Source organism: Diabrotica virgifera, chromosome 6 (genome assembly GCF_917563875.1).
Source record: "Diabrotica virgifera virgifera chromosome 6, PGI_DIABVI_V3a".
Lineage (NCBI taxonomy): Eukaryota > Metazoa > Arthropoda > Insecta > Coleoptera > Chrysomelidae > Diabrotica > Diabrotica virgifera.
Window position 1 is genome coordinate 120,760,904 of NC_065448.1, and position 22,241 is coordinate 120,783,144.

The 22,241-nt window shown below is 30.0% G+C and overlaps 1 protein-coding gene across 1 annotated transcript in view; it reads left to right on the forward strand.

Moving 5' to 3' along the window:
• The first annotated feature begins 247 nt into the window (after window positions 1-247).
• The window catches only part of LOC126885984 (uncharacterized), a 44,864-nt gene continuing 22,870 nt past the window's right edge, over window positions 248-22,241 (forward strand). The window contains exons 1-2 of the mRNA XM_050652822.1: window positions 248-543; window positions 19,798-20,601. Of these exons, the coding sequence (XP_050508779.1) occupies window positions 507-543; window positions 19,798-20,601 (841 nt within the window). The 5' untranslated portion in view covers window positions 248-506. The remainder of the gene's footprint in view (window positions 544-19,797; window positions 20,602-22,241) is intronic.

Here is a 22,241-nt window from a genome sequence, read left to right on the forward strand (position 1 = left end):
TAACAGTTTGCCCAGTGCCCTTAGATTTTTTTAAACGGAAATTTTTTTAACAAGAATGCGGCAAAGAAACCGAGTCTCAGTTATTTTGCTTACGGGAGCAGCCTCACAGCGTGGACTAACATAAAGTAAAATAATAATAAACAATCTTGGGATTACCCACATTCCCCAGATGTAATCGTATAACTATAAAGTATAAATAAAACAACTTAGAAAACAGCTGAGGCGCATTTCAGTCTACGCACGCGGTGTTGTGTATGAAGACTGTGGCCAGCTTTAGTAGCACGCGGTTGAATGTTGAATTTGAATAAATAAATCATCAGTCAGAGTCAGAGTGTCAGAGGCAGAGCCTACAACACAGTACACAGTGTAGTACATAACCAATAACAAGGTCAGATGTGGTACGCAACTAGATATGTGATTTTGGTAAATAATAACGACAGTAAAATTAACTTGAATGTTGGATTAAGTGTGGATATAGTGTACTAAAGAGCCAACAAGTAAAAATCATGAAAAATATATCTACTATAGCCGCAGTGTCAACAGGTATACCCTCCTCTTTTTTTGTAAATACCTAGTATACAATACACTGGTAGAATCTATTTAACAGTGTTGCTCGTTTTTCAATAAATAATGAAACTGATTTAGAAACATTCTTTCGATTATAAATCATAGGAAGGTTATCGTTACATTCTTTAATAAGTATATTTTTATTAGGCAAGACAATAAGGTAATCATAATGTTGTTCGCATGAAGTATAGCTTGGATTTGGATGTTTATCGATGGATATTATATATACTCTTACTTCAACAAGGCTAGGTTCAAAGATATATTGTTTTTATTAATTAAGTAAACTGCGTCAACCATGATAGGTAAACGGCAGCAACCCCTAAAATTACGTTATACCGACCACGAAAATCAACTTTTAGATGAATGACCAATTTTGGTCATTCTTTATGTTTACAAGGTCGCCGAATATGAATTTTATTTTTATCTAAAATTGGTGGAACATGTTCAAAAATAAAATTTTATGCAAAAATGCGAAAAATCAATTCAGATGATTTTTCAAATTTAACTCATTGTAGATATCTTTAGTTGTTGTAAATAGTTCCTCTCAAAAATTTTACTGTATCATCTTTGAAGCATTTAGATAACAATTGGATGTGTCCAAGATGTTTAGACAAATTAAAAGAGATGTTAATTGTTAAACATTTTGTCGTCAGATTTCGTTAGTTTCATGTTTACTTAAAAAAGTTGGGTGATAAACTTTTTAGTCTACAATTATAACCAGCACAACATTAAAACATATATGTTATAAAACAGTTTTCTGGAAAATTCTGAGTCAAAATATGCAACAGGAAAAATGTTATGTGACTTTATAGATGAGTGGCACTCCCCCAAAAAAACGCTTATTTCTCGAGATACTGACCACGGTGTGGTGAATGGTTAATTTTTGTTATAATTTATCTTTTTGATAGTGCTGAAAACGAACATGAGGTTTATTTTGAAGTTTTTGTGGCGGATAATTGTCAAAATCGCAATTTTATTCTAAAAATAAACAAAAAATGAAATCACGTTTTCCTTAAAATTAAACGTTGCACCATTTTTTTATTAAAAAAATTGTTCTTTGTACTCTATATTCTAAAATAAACTTGGTTAAAAAGTTAAATTTCAAATTTTTGTCTACCATGGTCGCTTTTTGGATTTCTAAGCCTCAACTTATTAGGGGTGTGCCGCTCGCCTATGAAAGGTTATTGGCGGAGACATACAATCAGATGTTAGCTTATAACTATTTACAAAAGAAGACTTTCTGAAAAATTCAGAAAATTTTTAAGGGGTGCTGTGAGCACCCCACGCGGCAGTTGACGACTTGCAAAGCCAGGTGGCAGGTGCCGTGTTAAAATTAAACGTTGCACCATTTTTTTATTAAAAAATTGTTCTTTGTACTCTATATTCTAACATAAACTTGGTTAAAAAGCTAAATTTCAAATTTTTGTCTACCATGGTCGCTTTTTCGATTTCTAAGCCTCAACTTATTAGGGGTGTGCCGCTCGCCTATGAAAGGTTATTGGCGGAGGAGACATAAAATCAGATGTTAGCTTATAACTATTTACAAAAGAAGACTTTCTGAATAATTCAGAAAATTTTACAATAAAAACCTTACATAAAGAATTTTCTAAAATTACATCTCTATCTACTATAATTTTTTAATTATAACGCTAAAGGCACCCTTCTCACAAACATTTAGGCCAGGGTAATAAGACAAAAATATACCCTGTTCGTGACACTTTAGCAGCCAGGGTACTGAAGCGTTTTTTCTACAAGTTATACCTATAGGAACAAATTGTAACTATTTCCTGCGTAAGATCTGGTGGCCATTTTTATTTATAAACAATTAACTGTCAAAAAATGGCATTTCTCCCTTTTTTTTCAAATCAATGGAAAACAGTGAAACTTATGATTTTTTTTGTACAACTGAGATTATGGAAAAAACCTTAAAATGACATATTACAAAGTTTGATATAATCCTTTATTGCGAAAAAAGGTCGGAATTGGAAAAAAAATATTTTCGCAATAACTGTTGTAAAAATTAGTGTAAAGGTTTGAAATTTTTGTCAAATGAGAGTTCTTTGGTTCTTAATATGTGATAAAAATTTTAAAACGATTCATTCAGTTGTTTAAATTTTATTCGAATTTTTTATCTCAGAGAGCATTTTTTTTGCAATAACATAAGTCAGAAAAAAATGACGTTAGAACCATTCCACAGGTGTCGAATGGAAGAGCATGAGCTATATTTTCAACTTGGTTTAAAAAAAGCGAATAAAAAATGCATTTATTAGTAACAAATAATTATGCAAAAGTATCGTAAATATTTCCTTATAAACTTTTTGAATAACTTTTTCCAAAAAATTTAACTTTTTTACCCTGTTTTAAGTGCACAACTACCAAGTAATGTGATTTATATCATAATTGATAAAAATTGTATTAAATATATATGTTACAGTTCAAGTTGATTATCCAGTTGGAGTCAACTCCAACTAGTTGGAGTCAACTTTAACGGCTGGTTTCAGTAAAAGTTGATTATAAATATAAAATGAAGATTTATATTCAACATTTACTAGTAAAAGTAGACTCCAACTAGGAAAAGTATACTCTTCCCAATGCCATTTAGTAAAAGTAGATTCTGATTCACACAAACAGCCGATTCTAGAAATTAAATGTTACTGAATATGTTCAAATTAGTCTAGGCTGTATCGTCGCCCCCGTTAGGTAAATTACTCCGATTCGAATTTTTTGCACAAACTTATTCAAAAAGAGGTCCTTATAACAAATCTATTGGGTGCCAGGCAGTACCTTGATCGATAAATTGTTTAAACAATTCTTTTTAGACAAATTCACAAAAATAATTTTTTCACTTCGAACATTTTTTTTTTAGATCATTTGGTTTATTCTGAGGAAAAAAAGGTATTTTGTGATTTTTCTCTAAAATTGATTGTTGTCGAGTTATACGCGATTTAAAATTTGAAAAATGCGAAAATAGCCATTTTCAAGGCTTAATAACTCGGTTAAAATTCATTATTATGAAAGTCAGAAAGTGACCAAATCAAAGTTTATAGCCCCCTCTACAAGATCCAGCAGAAATTTTTGTCACTATTTTATTACTAAGCTTTATCTTTAATTATTAACAATGAGCGCTAAGTGCGTATTAGGCGGCCGTCAATGGTGAGTGCTAAAGAGATGTACCATTCCAGCCGTCCAATGGCAAATCTCACTCGCACTCACATTGACGGCCGCCCTCAATACACGGTTAGTGCTCATTGTTGATAATTAAAAATAATATCTTATTAATGAAATAATGACAAAAATTTCTTCAGGATCTTATAGAGGTAGCTTTAATCTTTGATTTTTTTTAGTTTCTGACTTTCATAATATATAATATCGTATGTCATTTTTGCCTTTCAGACAGTTCCGGCGCCAATTACATCTTTAACCCTGTTTCAAGTAACTAGTGTCGATGTACACTAGCCCAGGGGGACCGACGGCTTAACGTGATTTCCGAGGCACGGTGAGACGGCTCGTGTCATTATTGGAAATGAAAATGGTTTGTCTTTAGCAGGGCTCGAACCCACGTGCACTGGCGTATGAGGCCAGCGATTATGCCGTTACTCCACGGCCGCTCGCTCGACTTTCACAATAATTATCTTTAACCGAGTTATTTAACCTCGAAAATGGTTATTTTGGCGTTTTTCAAATTTTAAATAGCTAATAACTCGACAACTGTCAATTTTAGAGAGAAAAAGTTCCAACGGATCTAAAAAAAATTTGTACGAATTGAAAAAATTGCGCACACCGGCAAAATTAGCCGAACACCTTAAAAATGGGACATGTTTGATGTCTCGAATTTCCTAAACCTGTTGTCCGATTTAAGTGATTCTTTTAGTAAGTTATAGCCTTATTAGTTAAGAATATCGGTGTAATAATATTGTTGCTAGACAGGTACATGTCATTTTATACCGGGCGTTACAATCATACTGTCTTTTTTTCTTAAAGTTCGGAACACCCTGTGGAATATTCTAGTATATACAGAGAGAGTCTGTAAAGTGGAATAAATTCAATATCTCAAATACTAATTGTTTTTTTGGAAAATGCTCAGACCCGTCGATTAGTATTTCAAATTGTCCTTTTTGACATTCAATAAAAATGTATACAGGGTGTCCCAATTTAGAGATATGACGTCATCGTCGATTTTCTTAAATGACAACACTGTCATTTTGATAGCTAATTTGATAGGGTTTGTAAAGTTATACATGACTGCAAAATATCAAATTTTTATTCTCTACCATTTACAAGATAATAGAAAATAACAAAGATATCTGTAATTTGGAATATATTCAATAATTAAAATACTAACTGTTTTTTTGAAAAATGCTCAGACCCGTCGATTAGTATATCAAATTGTCATTTTTGACATATAATAATAATGTATACAGGGTGTCCCAATTTAGAGATATGACGTCATCGTTGATTTTCTTAAATGGCAACACTATCATTTTGATAGCTATTTTGATAGCGTGTGTAAAGTTATACACATCTGAAAAATTTCAAAATTTTATTCCCTACCATTTACAAGATAATAAAAAATAACAAAGTTATGAAGAACAAGAAGTAATCAAATAATAATTGAATTTATTTATTTCAATTAAGCAAATGCTCATAACGTTGCCCATTGACAATTTGACAATAATTGAGGGCAACATTATGAGTTTTTGCTTAATTTATTGAAATAATTAAATTCAATTATTAGTTGATTACTTCTTTTTCATAACTTTGTTATTTTTTATTATCATCTAAATGGTAGAGAATACAAATTTGAAATTTTGCAGTTGTGTATAACTTTACACACCCTATCAAAATAGCTATCAAAATGACAGTGTTGCCATTTAAGAAAATCAACGATGACGTCATATCTCTAAATTGGGACACCCTGTATACATTATTATTATATGTCAAAAAGGACAATTTGATATACTAATCGACGGGTCTGAGCATTTTTCAAAAAAACAGTTAGTATTTTAATTATTGAATATATTCCAAATTACAGATATAACTTTGTTATTTTCTATTATCTTGTAAATGGTAGAGAATAAAAATTTGATATTTTGCAGTTATGTATAACTTTACAAACCCTATCAAATTAGCTATCAAAATGACAGTGTTGCCATTTAAGAAAATCGACGATGACGTCATATCTCTAAATTGGGACACCCTGTATACATTATTATTGAATGTCAAAAAGGACAATTTGAAATACTAATCGACGGGTCTGAGCATTTTCCAAAAAAACAATTAGTATTTGAGATATTGAATTTATTCCACTTTACAGACTCTCTCTGTATAATATTTTAAACTTAAAACTCGATTGTAGGCTTTCTTAACATTTTCTTTTTTGATTCATTTGCTTATGTTGGAAAATAAAAAAGTTATGTGCTTTAACAACTAGCCATGTTTTTTATCAATAAATCCTCATAGTAGGGGAGGAAAGTATGCTAAATTTGCAGTTTGTACAGATGTCCTTAAAATCTTAAAGGTTACCCCCTAGCCCACCTCCGTCGGGATCGTGTTTGGTGCCATTCGGTAGATTTTTGAATAATATTGAATAGGTGTATTTTGCAGTTTTACGATCTGATGTTCATTTCGCGAAAATCGCAGGGTCCGTATTTAAAATTTTTAATTTACCCCTCCCCTCTTCCGTGGGGTGTCACGAACCCGCACAGAGGTGGGGTGGGGGATTTAATTTAAAATCCCAAAAGGAGCCCCCAATTTTTATTGCAGATTTGGATTCTTCACGTAGAAATAAGCAACTTTTATTCGACACATTTTTTCTAATTATGGATAGATAGCGCTATAATCGGAGAAAAATGATTGTTTCAAATGGAAAATTAAATTAAAAAATGAAAAGTCCCCCACTTTATGGAAAATTTAACTTAACCTTTTTCTGATTTTAGCACATACTCTTCACAATCCAATAGGTTCCCATAAAGCTCGAGTAACTGTAAATTTAGTATACTCTCCTCCCGTACTATGAGGATTTATTGATGAAAAACATGGATAGTTGTTAACGCACATAACTTTTTTATTATCACACATAAGTAAATGGATCAAAAAGAAAAATGTTAAGAAAGCCTAAATCTACAATCGAGTGTTAATTTTAATATTTTACATGTGCTAGAATATTCCACAGGGTGTTCCAAACTTTAAGAAAAAAACACAGCATGATTTGTACACCCGGTATAAAATGATATTTACCTGTCTAGCAACAATATTATTACAACGATATTCTTAAATAATAAGGCTATAACATACTAAAAGAACTATCCAAATCGGATCAGTGGTTTAGGAAACTCGAGACATCAAACATGTCCCATTTTTAAGGTGTTCGGCTAATTTTGCCGGTGTGTGTATTTTTGCGAATTTGTTTAGAATCTTTGTTAATCGCCAAACGTCACTAAAATCATTCATTATTGTACTCATTTGCCCTCATTTTCGACAGTAAAGTAACACTTTGTTGTATTGAAAGAAGAATGTTACTTTACCTGCCGCGATAATTAATCAAATTAACCGAGATTGAATGTAAGTGGTCAATGGCAGCAATCGATTATTTATTTGAGTGAAATTAAAATTTATTTACTTTAATTATTAAAAATATTGTACAAAATTTATCTTATTATTGATAAAATTTATGTCAAAAAGGAAAATTCTGTAGTGTTTCGCAATTATATTCATACAAAATAAATCAAAACTTTACAGATTTAGTAATTAGGTAGGTATACAATATTGATAAAACTATCGATTAAACATCAAAACCGGCCATCATGCAAAAGTCATCTGTGATTGCTGTCATTACTGTCATACGAATTTTTTATTTCGTCTAAAATTAAAAAAATTTCCTCAAAGTTGTAAGTAAGTGTTAATGTTTTTTATGATTGACGATACAATTTTGTACGCACCACCTCAATACTCTTTATCAAACGCGTCTGTTCCTCTGCTCGTAATATCAGACTCGTTCGATAAAGTGTCGCTTTACTGACTGACTTTACTGAAATTGGTTAAACAATTTTTCGACCGCTGTACCGCGTGACACCCTGTGTATTTGTTATAAGGATTGTTATTTTGATGTATTTCTTTGAGTAAGTTTGTGCAAAAAATCGAATCAGAATAATTTACCTAACGGGGGCGACGTTAAAGACTACTAATAAGTAGTTGAAACGGTCAAAACAAAGAAACGTACACTCATTAAAAATGCACTTGAGATTCTCGTATAATCAACATTTACTGAATCGATCCAGGAAGAGTCAACTCCAACTAGTAAAAGTTGATTTAAATTTTTAAAATCAACTTTTACTGCTCGTTTCAGTTGGAGTTGACTCCAACTAGTTGGAGTCAACTCTAACTGAGAATCAACTTGAACTGTAACATATATACAATTTCTTATATAACAAAATAAAAAGTTTATAAGGAAAGATTTACGATACTTTTGCATAATTATTTATTACTAATAAGTGCATCTTTTATTCGCTTTTTTTAAACCAAGTTGAAAATATAGCTCATGCTCTTTCATTTGACAATTGTGGAATGGTTCTAAAGTCAATTTTTTTCTGACGTATATTATTGCAAAAAAAATGCTCTCTGGGATAAACAATTTGAATAAAATTTAAACAATTGAATGAATCGCTTTGAAATTTTTATCACATACATATTAAGCACCAAAGAACCCTTACATGACAAAAATTTCAAAGCTGCACACTAATTTTTACAATAGATATTGCAAAATTATTTTTTTTTGCAATTCCCACCTTTTTTTGCAATTATATTAACAATAAATGAGTATATCAAACTTTGTAATACGTCATTTTAAAACTTTTTCCATAATCTCAAAGAAATTTGTACTAAAAAATCCATAAGTTTCACTGTTTTCCATTGATTTAAAAAAAAAGGGAAAATGCCAGTTTTTGAAACTTAATTATTTATAAATAAAAATGGCCGCCAGATCCTACGCAGGAAATAGTTACAATTTGCTCTTGTAGGCATTACCTGTCGAAAAAACGCTTCAGTACCCTCGCTGCTCGAGTGTCATGGAAAAAATCTTATTACCCTGGACTAATTGGCTCACTGTAAACTAACGTACGGCGAAGTGCATGGTTGAATAATTTTAATGTAATTCTTTAACTAATGGATCAAATAAAATTTTACAAATTGAACATGAAAGAAGAATAATTAAGAAATCTTATGGTTATAATAGACAGAAATAAAATGTATGGGCGTAACTACGGTGTGGGCGGAAATTGAGCCTTACATGCATTTTATTTAAAAATGATTTAAAAATATGTAACTAATACAGTTTTTCTTATAAAACTCTCAGTTTTGCACAACTTACCTTTCAAGCATCTTGCTAAATGATGTTTTATTCAAAAAAAAAAATCTCAAAAATTTAATTCAAATGATATGACGTCTCAAAGAATGTAATTTTTGAAATCTTCGTAGTTTTATAGAATTACCACCACTTTAAGTCGGTATTACTCAAGTTTGAATAGATCTATTACAGTTTTATAAGTGCTTTTTTAAAGCATAGGATGTAATCTCTAAAATGCACTAAATTATTTTACTTTAGAAATGAAATAAACTATTTCTTTTTAAGAAAATTAAGAAAGATAACAAAAATGTAATACAAAAACCGAAAATTACCAGCTAAAAAATGTTTGTACAAAGTGATCAGAACTTTTTTATGTAAAACTTACCTAAAATACATTTAATAATTAGCTTCAACAGTAATAGTCCTGTCGCCAGGGGGGGTACAACGGCCTCGTTAATTCAGATGGACTTACTCAAGTTTTTTTTATGTATTTTGACCCGTAGAACACGAATTTTTTGGGTAACAGTTGATCCGGATGTCGATAAGATTGTTATAGACCAAGAACTTGAGGAATCAAATAACAGCGATTTTTGGCAAAACAAAACAATATTTTGTATTTTTTGGGCCATTTTAAGTAAAAAATATTTCTACAAGTTTTTTCGTAGGATGCACAGTTTTCGAGATAAACGCGGTTGAACTTTAAAAAAATCGAAAAATTGCAATTTTTGAACCCGAATAACTTTTGATTAAAAAATAAAATAGCAAGTCTGCTTACCGCATTTGAAAGTTTAAGTCAAATTATATAGGTTTTGATTATTTGCGTTGGTAAAAATTTATTTTTTTATTGTTTAACAAAGCTATAAACACGTAGGGTTTCCCGTGCTTTTACATGCGTTTTAACGCATGTAACGTAGAAATAGTCTTGATTGCACTAGTACCTATTCTACCTACTCGTTCGATTTTAAATGAGAAATCATAGAAACATCACTCACGCACTAGTTGTTTGTAGCTTTGTTTAACAATAACACAATAAATTTTTAGCAATGCAAATAATCAAAACCGACATAATTTGACTTGAACTTTCAAAGGCGCTAAGCAGAATTGCTATTTTATTTTTTAATCAAAAGTTATTCGGGTTTAAAAATTGCAGTTTTTCGATTTTTTGAAAGTTCAACCGCGTTTATCTCGAAAACTGTGCATCCTACTAAAAAACTTGTAGAAATATTTTTTGCTTAAAATGACCCAAAAAATACAAAATATTGTTTTGTTTTGCCAAAAATCGCTGTTATTTGATTCCTCAAGTTCTTGGTCTATAACAATCTTATCGACATCCGGATCAACTGTTACCCAAAAAATTCGGGTTCTACGGGTCAAAATACATAAAAAAAACTTGGGTAAGTCCATCTGAATTAACGAGGCCGTTGTACCCCCCCTGGCGACAGGACTATAATAAATGTTCAGCAAAAAAATTTTTTTAGCTCTTATACAGTATGTCTGCCTAACTTGGAACCTATTGATAACTTTTTTATTATCAGTTTTACGAAAAAAAGTTATTCTTTATAAAATACCCTGCATCGTATATAATCTAAGATGCAATCATCAAATATCAAATTTAATTAATGTTATACGTGGTATGTCACAAAATATGAATTTCACTCATGAGTAAGGTACCATTATATTTCACAATATAGAAAATTGTTATTAAGAAAAGTTGTTTGGAATTAAAAAATTTGTTTTAGTTTTCAATTACATCCTTCTAATTAAAATATTGTGAATAATAAAGACACTTAACTCTTAAGAAAAATTCATATTTTTTACACACCTCGTATAAAATTGAAAAAGTTTGATGTCTGATGATTGTATCTTAGATTTTAGACCAGGGAGAGCATTTTATGAAAAATAACTTTTTTCGTAAAAGTGATAATAAAATAGTTATCATAATTGTAATAAAATGATGATGAGCATCCGTAATTTGAGAAAAAAAATTTTTCGATTAGAATGATGTAATTGTATATTTAGACATAGTTTCTAATTTCAAACAACTTTTCATAATAGTGTTTTTTGATATGCTGGAATATAAAGGTACTTTACTCTTTAACGAAATTCATATTTTTGACATAACTTGTATAAAATTGATAAAATTTGATATCTGATGGTTGAGTTTTAGATTTTTGACTATTCAGAGCATTTTATTAAGAATAATTTTTTTTTCGTAAAATTGATAATAAAAAAGTTTTCCATGTGGTTCCTAGCTACGCAGACACAGACACACTGTATAAGAGCTTCTGTATAAGAATTTTCAAACTGAAATGCCATATTCGGATTCATCATAATCAAAAACAAAATAGAAACATATTTGATCAAAATTAAATGATGAATTTAACGATGATATTTTTAAAATTATTTATACAATAAATTGTTATTGTTTAAACAATTAATAAACAACTAGCGGCCAAATCTGCGAGTAGAACTTTTTACTTTAACATGTATCTATATAAACTAACAAAAAAAGTTTTAGAAAAATATAGGCTTGTTTGAATTTTTCCGAAACAATGCATATTTTCGTTCTAATTGCACTCCCCTAATAGTTCAGAGCACTTTTCAGATCATTTGGTAGGTAAACACTTTGAAGTCGTTCCAGGTGATAGAGTGGGCAATTAATTAACAAAAATGTGTTCGATTGTCAGAGCAGGTAATATCGCAAACATAGCATGTTTTTATTGCTCTTTCTTCATTAGATGCTGGTGGGTTAACCTGGTATGTCCTATTCTCAAGCGGTATTTTATGACTTTATGTCGTTGTTTTGTGGCATTATTCCTGTTGGTGACAAATTTGAATTGATGCGTTGTAGTTTGTTGTCAAGTTTTTTTCCTCGTTGGAGCCATATTCCCACTCAAAATTCTTGGACGTTATGTTGAATATCGGAATGAGGAATCTCAATGAGCTCATTATCTGTTCTATTCATATAGCAGGCTTCTTTAGCTTCCCGATCAACTGTTTTATTACCTATTATGCCTACATGAGATGGAATACAAAAAAATTCTACCCGTTTTATCTTATTGTAAAGTTCTTCTAGATCAATTTTAATTTGGCATAGTATTTTGTGGTTTCTTAAAGAGTCTCTGATAGAGAAAGCAAGATCTGCATTTCAAAAAATGGCAAAATGGCAAAAAATGTTGTTCAAATGTCATGATTTGTCGATACCCATAAAAGTCAGATTACTACGATGTTATATCTTCCCTATACTGTTGTACGGAGTTGAGTCGTGGACTCTCACAGACGCCACCTGGAAGAAAATTGAGGCTTTTGAGATGTGGCTTTATCGTCGAATCCTGAAGATATCTTATACCGACCACATTACTAATGAGGGTGTTTTGCTGAGAATGCAAAAAGAAAAAGAGCTGTTAATCAAAATAAAAACAGCCAAAATCGAATACCTCGGTCACATCATGAGGAACAGTGAAAGATATGGACTGCTGCAACTGGTCTTACAGGGAAAAGTAGAGGGAAAGCGAGGACCAGGAAGGCGAAAGATTTCGTGGCTGAAAAATCTACGTACGCGGTTTAACACAACCACTACAAATCTTTTCAGAGCAGCCGTGTGCAAAGTACAGATTGCCATGATGGTCGCCAACATCCGAAACGGATAGGCACTACAACAAGAAGAAGAAAGAGTATGTAAAAATGACTGCTTCCAATTTGGGCTAATTTGATAGGTATATGTTGTAGGGCTTCAGATGTGGCATACAATTCGGCGAAATATATAGAGTACTTCTTGGGTAGCTGGAACTGAAGTTTAAATGTTTCGGCGACGAAAGCTGCGTCTAACGTTTCCAATTTAGAAGTTTTTGAAGCCTATATATGTAGGTATATAATAGTTGGTAAATCTTTTATTCTTTTCTTTAGTCTCTTTAAAGCGTTCCCAAATTATGATTGGCTAATACATTGAGAATGTTCATATTTTGCATGCAAGATTTTTTACGTTGTTGAATGTTGGTTTCCTAAGTGAGTTTTGTATATAAAATATTTCCCAAAATCGATGTTGTTCTACATACTGCAAATTTCGATTATACAGTGTCAATTTTGGCCAACTCTTTGTTTTTCTTAAAAAACATATTGCTTTCGTTTTTTTTTTTGTATAAAAACGAAGACCTGTTCTCTCTAATGATTAGATGTACTCTTGCAGAGTGGTCATATAAACCAATTTGAACAGGAGTATTAATGTTCTCTAGGTACAATTGATTGCAATCAAAAAAAGTGTTGCACTAAGTGTTGATCCTTGGGGAGTTTAGTTATCTTGGTTATGCGAACTTAAAAAATATATTTAAGTTTAATAAAATTTTAGACCAGTAAGGATCTGTTTTTAGGTGGATGTGAGAGGTGGCATTCAGATTTTTTGCGGGTAAAGTTAGGTGATAACTTCGTTAATAATAATTATTGATTTATGCTCCTTCTCAAATATGCCCGGAACATTAATAAAAAATTGAAATATTTAAAAATTTCGAATCACATCGATTTTTTTCTATTTTTTTTGTTTATAACTTTAAAACAATTCATTTTGGAACAAAGTCGTATAGGAATAAAACAAAGATAATTAAATTTTCTATCAGATGCGATTAGTTAACAATGTCTTAATTTATCACCCTTGCTGCAAAATAGCAATAAATATAAAATAAGGGGGCAAAACAAGCCTGTCATTATTCAATGATTTTCCATCACTTAGGTTAAACTTGGAATCTTCCGAATTCGCTTAGAAAATTTTTGTAATGTGCTAAAACCGTACACCAAATTTCATTAAAATTGACTTACTAGATTTTGAATAATAATTTTGCAATCTAAACTTTTTTTAAAAAATTAAAATTTTTAAAAATCTTGCACAACAAAAACTAGAACATAGAGAGATTTGTCAATTTTTTTACATAATATAAAGAAGATACCACCTGTCTAATGCACTTTACACAATTGAAATCGGATTATTTAAGCAGCCTCAGCAATGTTTTAAAGTTATAAATAATTTTTTGGCTTATATACAAATTAATGCTGTGGCCAGGAGGGGGTGCTACGCGCTCCTTTGTTTAGATGGACTTACCCAAGATTTCTATGTATTTTTTGACCCGTAGAACATTATTTTTTTGGGTAACAGTTGATCCGGATATCGATAAGATTGTTATAAACAAAGAACTTGAAGAATTACATACCATCGATTTTTTGCAAAATAAATTTTTTTTTGTATTTCTTGGGTAATTATAAGTAAAAAAATGTTCTTACAAGTTTTTTCGTACGATGCATAGTTTTCGAGATAAACGCAGTGGAACTTCGAAAAAAATCGAATAATTGAAATTTTTGAACGCGAATAACTTTTGATTAAAAAATAAAATAGCAATTCTGCTGACAGCATTTGAAAGTTTAAGTCAAATTATACCGGTTTTAATTATTGCTAAAAATTATTATTTTTATTATTAAACAAAGCTATTTGTTTATAAGCCGAAAAATTGTTTATAAGTTTAAGACATTGCTGAGGCCCCTTAAATAATCCAACTTTAATTTTGTAAAGTATATTAGATAGGTAGAGCACTTCTTTATATGTAAAATAAAAAAATTAGCCAACTTCTAAATGGTCTACTTTTTGTTCAGAAAGATTTTAAAAATTTGAACTTTTTTAAAAACATTTAGATTGCAAATTTATTATGCAAAATCTGTTAGATTTTAACGAAATTTAGTACAGGATTTAAGTATGTTACAAATAATTTCCTGAGCGAATTACTAAGGTTCTAAGTGCCACCAAAGTGGTTAAAATATTGAATAACAACAGGCATATTTTGCCCCCTTATTTTGTATTTATTGCTATATTGCAGAAAAGGTAATACGTTAAGACATTTTTGACCAGTCGTATATCATACAAAATTCAATTATCTTTATTTTGTTTCTCTATGCCTTTTTCCAAAACGAATCGTTTTAAAGTTATAAGCAAAGAAAGCAGAAAAAAAATCGACGTTTTTCGAAATTTTTAAATATTTTTATTTTTTTATTAATGTTCCGGGCATATTTGAGAAGGAGCATAAGTCAATTATTATTACTGAAGGTGTCACCTAACTTTATGTGCAAAAATCCGAATGCCACGTTTTTTCACAGATCCTTACTGGTCTATTTCTGTCATAAACAAAATTTTTAATAAAAGCTACAAGTTTTCCGTCCACACCCCATTTTTTTAAGCTTGTTAGGACATCATAGTTCCACATAGAGTAGGTTCTACTATATCAAAGAGGACGGTCAGTACTTGAATAATAATTATTAGAGGAGTCAATAGAAAACAAAATATATGCGTTGTTTAGGAAAAATTCAAACAAACTCATAGTTTTCTAAAGCTTCTTGTTAGTTTATATACATGTCAAGTAAAAGGTTCTACTTAGTATAATCTATCGTTTTCTTTTTATCCAAAATGTTTCTATTTTGTTTTTGATTACGCTAAATCCGAATAATATGGCATTACAATTTAAAAAAAAATTTAAGCTCTTATACAGTATGTCTGCGTAACTAGGGGCCATATTATGAGAAACTTTTTTATTAACAATTTTACGAAAAAAAGCTATTCTTCATAAAATGGTCTGCATAGTCTAAAATCTAAGACTTAACCATCAGATATCAAATTTTATCAATTTCATACGAGGTATGTCAAAAATATGAATTTCGTTAAAAATAAAGTACCTTTATATTTCAGAATATCAAAAATTGCTATTATGAAAAGTTGTTTGAAATTAAAAACTATGTTTTAATATGCAATTACATCCTTCTAATTGAAAAAAAATCCAAATTACCCAATATCGTTTTATTACATTAATTATGATTACTATTTTATTATCAAAAAAGTTATTCTTCATAAAATGCTCTACCTGATCTAAAATCTAAGATGCAACCATCAGATGATGGTATCTGAATTGCGTCCAAAATTTTGAGGGATTTTCAGGTAATATCGCTAATGTGTTTTGTATGGTCAATTGCGTTCCGTTTCTAACAAAAGTGAACTTAGACAATCGCACCGCGCAATGGATTTTGAAATGATGTTAAGTGAACGGGGAAAACCACTTTATTACAGTTTTTCAAAAATTCAAATTAAGAAAGTTTCGTGAATTAAAAAAGTTTGGTGAAACTGTGTGGTATTGTACAAATACAAAGTGTAAAGCAAAACTATATACATTAAATAATGTGTTTTCAAAAGTTAGTGGTGAACACAATCATGAGCTTGCTGAAGAAGTATTAATTCGCCAGAAAGTTACCAATTCTCTTAAAAGAAAAGCAACAGAAGATATTGCGGAACAACCTGCAAAGTTATTACACAAAGAAATCGACAATTTTTCATGTCTGTCTAATCTTTCATTTATGTGTAACATAAAAATTTCCACTTTATTTATGGATGGAACATTCGATTATTGCACATTTTTTTTTTCAAATGTTTACATTACATACATTGATTAATGACACTTATGTTCCGGTTGCATTTTGTCTGTTACCTAATAAGCAAAATTTCACTTACAAATCATTATTCGAATTATTAAAGAAAAAATGTCAAGATTTGGGATGCAATTTAAATCTAACGAAAATAGTGATTGATTACGAATTAGATATCCACTCCAGCGTGCGAGAAGTTTTTCCGGAAGCAAATGTTGTTGGTTGTCGATTTCATCTTGCTCAAGCTTGGTAAGTAACACGTATAGCAATGTAAATGGCAAATAGTAGATTGTTAAGAAAAACTTGAGTTATGACGTCATCATATTTTTTTGCTGTGAAACTAAACATTTCAAAATGTTTATTTCAAACTTCACTGTAATTTTTTCAATTTTTTTTTTACAAAAAACAGCATTTGATATAATTTAAAACAAGAATTGTAGGTAAAATAACTCCAAAAATTTTTATTTTTGACATAAAAAAAGATGTCGTCATAACCCCTGTCAAAAATTGGCTCCTAAATATTCTCATTATTTTTTAAAGATGTATTTTTTTATAAAATTTGACCTGTTTCAAACTTTTTCTTGAATGCAAGTACTTTCTGAAATAAAGAATTTATTCTATTATCTTGTTACAGGTGGCGTAAAGTACAAAATGTGAGGTTGAGTTCTGAGTATAAGAACGAGAACTCAGAAATATAGGTAAATGGCTGAAGCATATTTTTGGCCTAATGTATCTTCCTCCGAGCCAAGTTGGAGATTGTTTTGTGGAAGATTTTATGCCTGAAAAACCAGATGATTATCGAGTTGACGTTTTTGCAAACTATCTATTTGAAACATATATCGAAGAGGACTCCATATTTCCTCCACAAATTTGGGCAAAGAATAGCACATTTATATATAGAACAACTAATTCTTGTGAGGGATTTCATTCAAAATTTAAAAATTATTGTTTGTCTCCACATCCTAATATTTTTTTGTTTGTTGAAACATTAAAGCGCATTCAAACCGATTCTTATATAAAAATAAATTCTGTTAAACAAAATATTTATAGAAATGTAGGTAAAGCTACCTCCAGCAAATATATTTTTCTCGACAGAAAATTAACCAGTATAACAGGGGTGAAATTTCAAGATACAATTTCGTTAAATGTGTTAGTTATAAATTCGGTGCTTTTTAATATAATATATTATATAAAAATAAACTGTTAGTTGATATTACGTTTATTATATTCCCCTGCTTACCTAATATTTACGAAGCTATCCTCTGACCGCAATTGAGTTGGCTAATTAAGAAATGAAACGCAATTCGGACTAGACGTTATCGGTGGCCAGGTAAGCAAAATATTTGGGACGCAATTCGACAAGGCCCAAGAAACGGAACGCAATTCGGACTAGACGCATCAGATATATCAAACTTTTAAGAATTTCTGTTAACAGTCAAGTACCTTTATAGTTCGCAATATTTCAATTAGACGGATGTAATTAAATATTCAAACATACTTTTTAATTCCAAACAATTTTTTATAACAATTTTTTTATAACAATTTTCGATATTGTTATATATAAAGGTACTTTACTTTTGAGCGAAATTCATATTTTTTGACATACCTCGTATAAAATTAACAAAAAATTGATATCTGATGGTTGCATCTTATATTCTATATGATGGAGGGCATTTTCTAAAGAATAACTTTTTTTTGTAAAACTAATAATAAAAAAGTTGTCAATACGTTCCAAGTTCCGCAGAAATACTGTATTATTTTTTAAGCTTGTTATTAAATATATTTTAGGTAAGTTGTACAGAAAACAGTTTTGGTAACTTTGTACTAACATTTTTTTATCTGATATTTTTAGGTTTTTTATTACATTTTTTATCTTCCTAAATTTTCTCAAAAAGAAGTTGTTTATTTCATGTTTAAAGTAAAATAATTTAGCGAATTTTAAAGACTACTTTTTAAGCTTTAAAAAACACATATAAAATTGTAATATATCTGTTCAAACTTGAGTAATACCCTTATAGGTCTGGATCTTGCGTATGACAAAAAAGTTGATTAATAGCAAGCTGAAAATTTGTTAATAGCTTAAGGATATCTAGTCGGACAAACTTTGATATATGGGAACACTGGAACAGGGGAAGTTTTAATTGTGGAACAGGTTAAAACTTTGGCACGGTCATACCACGAAAACGGCACATGTATTTTGTCCGACAGAATAGGCTTAAACTCTCCGAACAGAGAATAAACTCTCATGCAAAAATCAGACTGCTATTTATCACCAAATGGGCGTTTTAATGAGTGGAACACGTAGAATATGTCAAATGACAGAAATTATGAATTTGACGAAATGACACATGACGAAATACATGTGCCGTTTTCGTGGGCCGACCGTTCCAAATTTTTAACCCGTTCCACAATTAAAACTTACCCTTGTTCCAGTGTTCCCATATTATATCAAAGTTTGTCCGACTAGACACCCTTAAGCTATAAACAAATTTGCAGCTTGCTATTAATCAACATTTTTTCCATACGCGGGATTCAGACCTATTAAAGTGGTAATTCTGTAAAACTACGAAGTATTCAAAAATTATATTTTTTGAGACGTCTTAGCATTTTGATTAAACTTTTGAGATTTTTTTTATAAAGCATCATTTCGCAGTATGTTTGAAAAATAAGTTGTGCACATTTGAGAGTTACATAATAGGTAAGTAAAATTGTATTAGTTAAACATTTTTATAATTTTAAAACAAAATTCATGTAAGTCTCCAGTTTCCACCCACACCGTACTTATGCCCATATATTTTATTTCTTTTTATTATAAATAATAAAGATTGTTCTACTTTCAATTTCAAGGGGTAAAATTTAATTTTGTCGCTTATTTAAAGAATTATATTAAAATAACTCAACCGTGCACTTCTCCGAAAGTTACTATTCAGTGCGCCAATGTTTGTGATAAGGGTGACTTTAGCGTTATAAATAAAAAAATTATAGAAGCTATAGATTTAACTTCTGTAAAGTTTTTTGTGTAAAATTTTCTAAATTTTTCTATGGTCAAGTCAGTTTTTTTTCTGATATTTATATTTTCGTAGGTATTTAAAAAAAAAACAACTAAATTCTCAGTTCATTTGTTTAATAAAAAATGAAGTACCCACTTCTGGAGCAGAACTTTTTGATATGTTATTCATTACTTACATATTTCTTAATAAAATTACAAAAAGTTATATCTTGTTTGATTTTTTCCGTATTCAAAGACTCTATTGACTCCCCTATATAATGTGTCATCTTCCACGTTGTTCAACAATTATTGAATAATCTCTATAAATATATTGATTGTTCTTGCCGAACAAAAATTAGATGTATGTTCAATATTAAAAAGTTATGGGTATTTTGAATATTATCTTGTAGTTACTGCGAAGCAATAATAATTTTTTTATTCGTTTAATTTACAGGCTGCCTGCTAATGCTTTTCGCTGGACTGTCTGAAGTTAGTTATGGCGTACGTTTATCCCGGCTTTTAAGTGAAGAAGAATATTATTATTCCTTAATTACTATATTTGTAATATCAGCGAAAGTGGGAAGTATAATTGGATCACTGGTATATAGTATTTTAGCCGATATTATTGGCAGAAAGTACACCATAACTGCCATTTGCGTACCAATAGTAATATCATCAATCATTTTTCAAATTACTTCAGAATATGTAGTGGGTTGTGTAGCACATTTTCAAGCAGGTTTCTCAATTGGTGGAATTTTTTCAGTTTTACCTGTTTATATAGGAGAAGTGGTTACAGAAGGTTCCCGAGGTAGATTAATTGCTGTTTTTTGGCCAGCATTTGCTTTAGGGGCATTTTTAATACAATCACAAATTTTAAAGATTTTTGGAGGTAACATAGAATTTTCTTTTACCAATTACACCTCTTCATTTTTGGGCTTTCTTACCACCATTTTATCCATAACCGTATTACTTGAGACTCGTAGAAAACATTTTGTAAATCCAAGAAGTATACCCCTAAACAAGCAGTTAGAACTAAACGAAGTACAAGATGAGATTTACGAAAATTTCACCAATATACAAAATCATGTTGACATGGAAGCTAAGCACTCCATTTTTGGAAAACATAAATGGCTTAAACCCATGTTACTAATGGTGTTACTTTATATTCTTAGTTTACTATCAGGAATTAATAGTTATACTTTATACAAATATACAATTAACGAATATTACAATCCTCGATGGAAAGCATTCATTATAAGTAAGTATAATTTACTTAATAAATGTGAAATATTTCATACCAACCACACACTTTTTCATTAAAATGTTCATCCACAGTTATACTCTGGGCTAATTAGCAAAATTCATGGAAAAGTTATTTACCAGCAATTTTATTGTTGGAATCGAATTATAAGATCCTATATATTAATAATATAGGTATGCTAAGTCCGCAGATAGTGTGCTACTTTTTTTATAAACAAAATGGCGCCGAAAAATCGTATTTTTTCAATTATTGCTCTATAACTCCAAAGATTTTAACTTTACAACAAAAACACCCAAATAAAAATTCACCGCAATTAAATTCTGCATAGAGATATGTTTTTCACGATTTGCTCCGTCGAAAATTTTCCTCGGAAAATGCGTGTTTTCCTAACAAAAACTCTAATTTTGAAATAAAGTTTTAGGTAAGTAATTATTAATCAATAATTAAATAACTTAGTGACATCAAAGATTTCTTGGCGTAGATTGAAATTCCAGAAGCCTGTGAAAATTAAACGAATATTTTAGCAACAATTCAATTGTTAATTAACAATTTACGATCGCAATAATAACCAAAATAATCATGATACATTGATCAAACTTATAAAGATTATAAAGATGAGATGCTTATTTAAGATTTTATCGACAAAATATAAATTTTTCTTTTTTTTGCATAATCTTTAAATTCTGAAAAAAAAAATAGTTATAATACGCTGGTCTAATTAGTAAAGTACAAAGAAAGGTTATTTACCAGCAATTTTATTGCTGGAATCAAATTATAAGATCCTATATATTATTAATATAGGTATGCAAACTCCGCAGATAGAGTGCTACTTTTTTTATAAACAAAATGGCGCCGACAAATAGTATTTTTTTCAATTATTGCTCTATAACTCCGAAGATTTTAACTTTACACCAAAAACACCTAAATAAAAATTCACCCCAATTTAATTCTACATAGAGGCATGTTTTTTCCGATTTGCTCCGACGAAAATTTTCCTCGGAAAATGCGGGTTTTCCCAACAAAATCTCGAATTTTCAAATACATTTTTTGGGCCAGTAATTATTTATCAATAATTATATAGCTTGGTGAAATAAAAGCTTTCTTGGTATAGATTATAAATTCAGAAGCCGGTGAAAATGAAACGAATATTTTAGCAACAATTCAATTGTTAATTAACAATTTACAGTCGCAATAACAACCAAAATAATCATGAGACATTGATCAAACTTAGAAAGATTATAAAGGTGTGATGCCTATTTAATATTTTGTCGACAAAATATAATTTTTTCAGTTTTTTGCATAATCTTTAAATGTTTAAAAAAATTGTTATAAACAAATTAACATTTCTCAGAAATTGTTTATTATATTCTAATTTTAAGAAATACTTAAAATGCGCATTTCATAGGTCTTGAAAATGAATGCTTTAAAAAAATTTTCCAACCATTTGCAAAAAAGTTATGAAACAGCAAAATAAATATACGAATTCTCCGTTGTTTATAATTTGTTTTAAGTGTTTCAAAGCTTAACAGTGAGTCTATGGTACAGTCTAATTACTCACAAAAAATGTCAAAAATTAGTGCAATGGTTATATTTTAATCAAAGATTAAAAATACTTTTTTTTGTAATTTTTAGCGCAA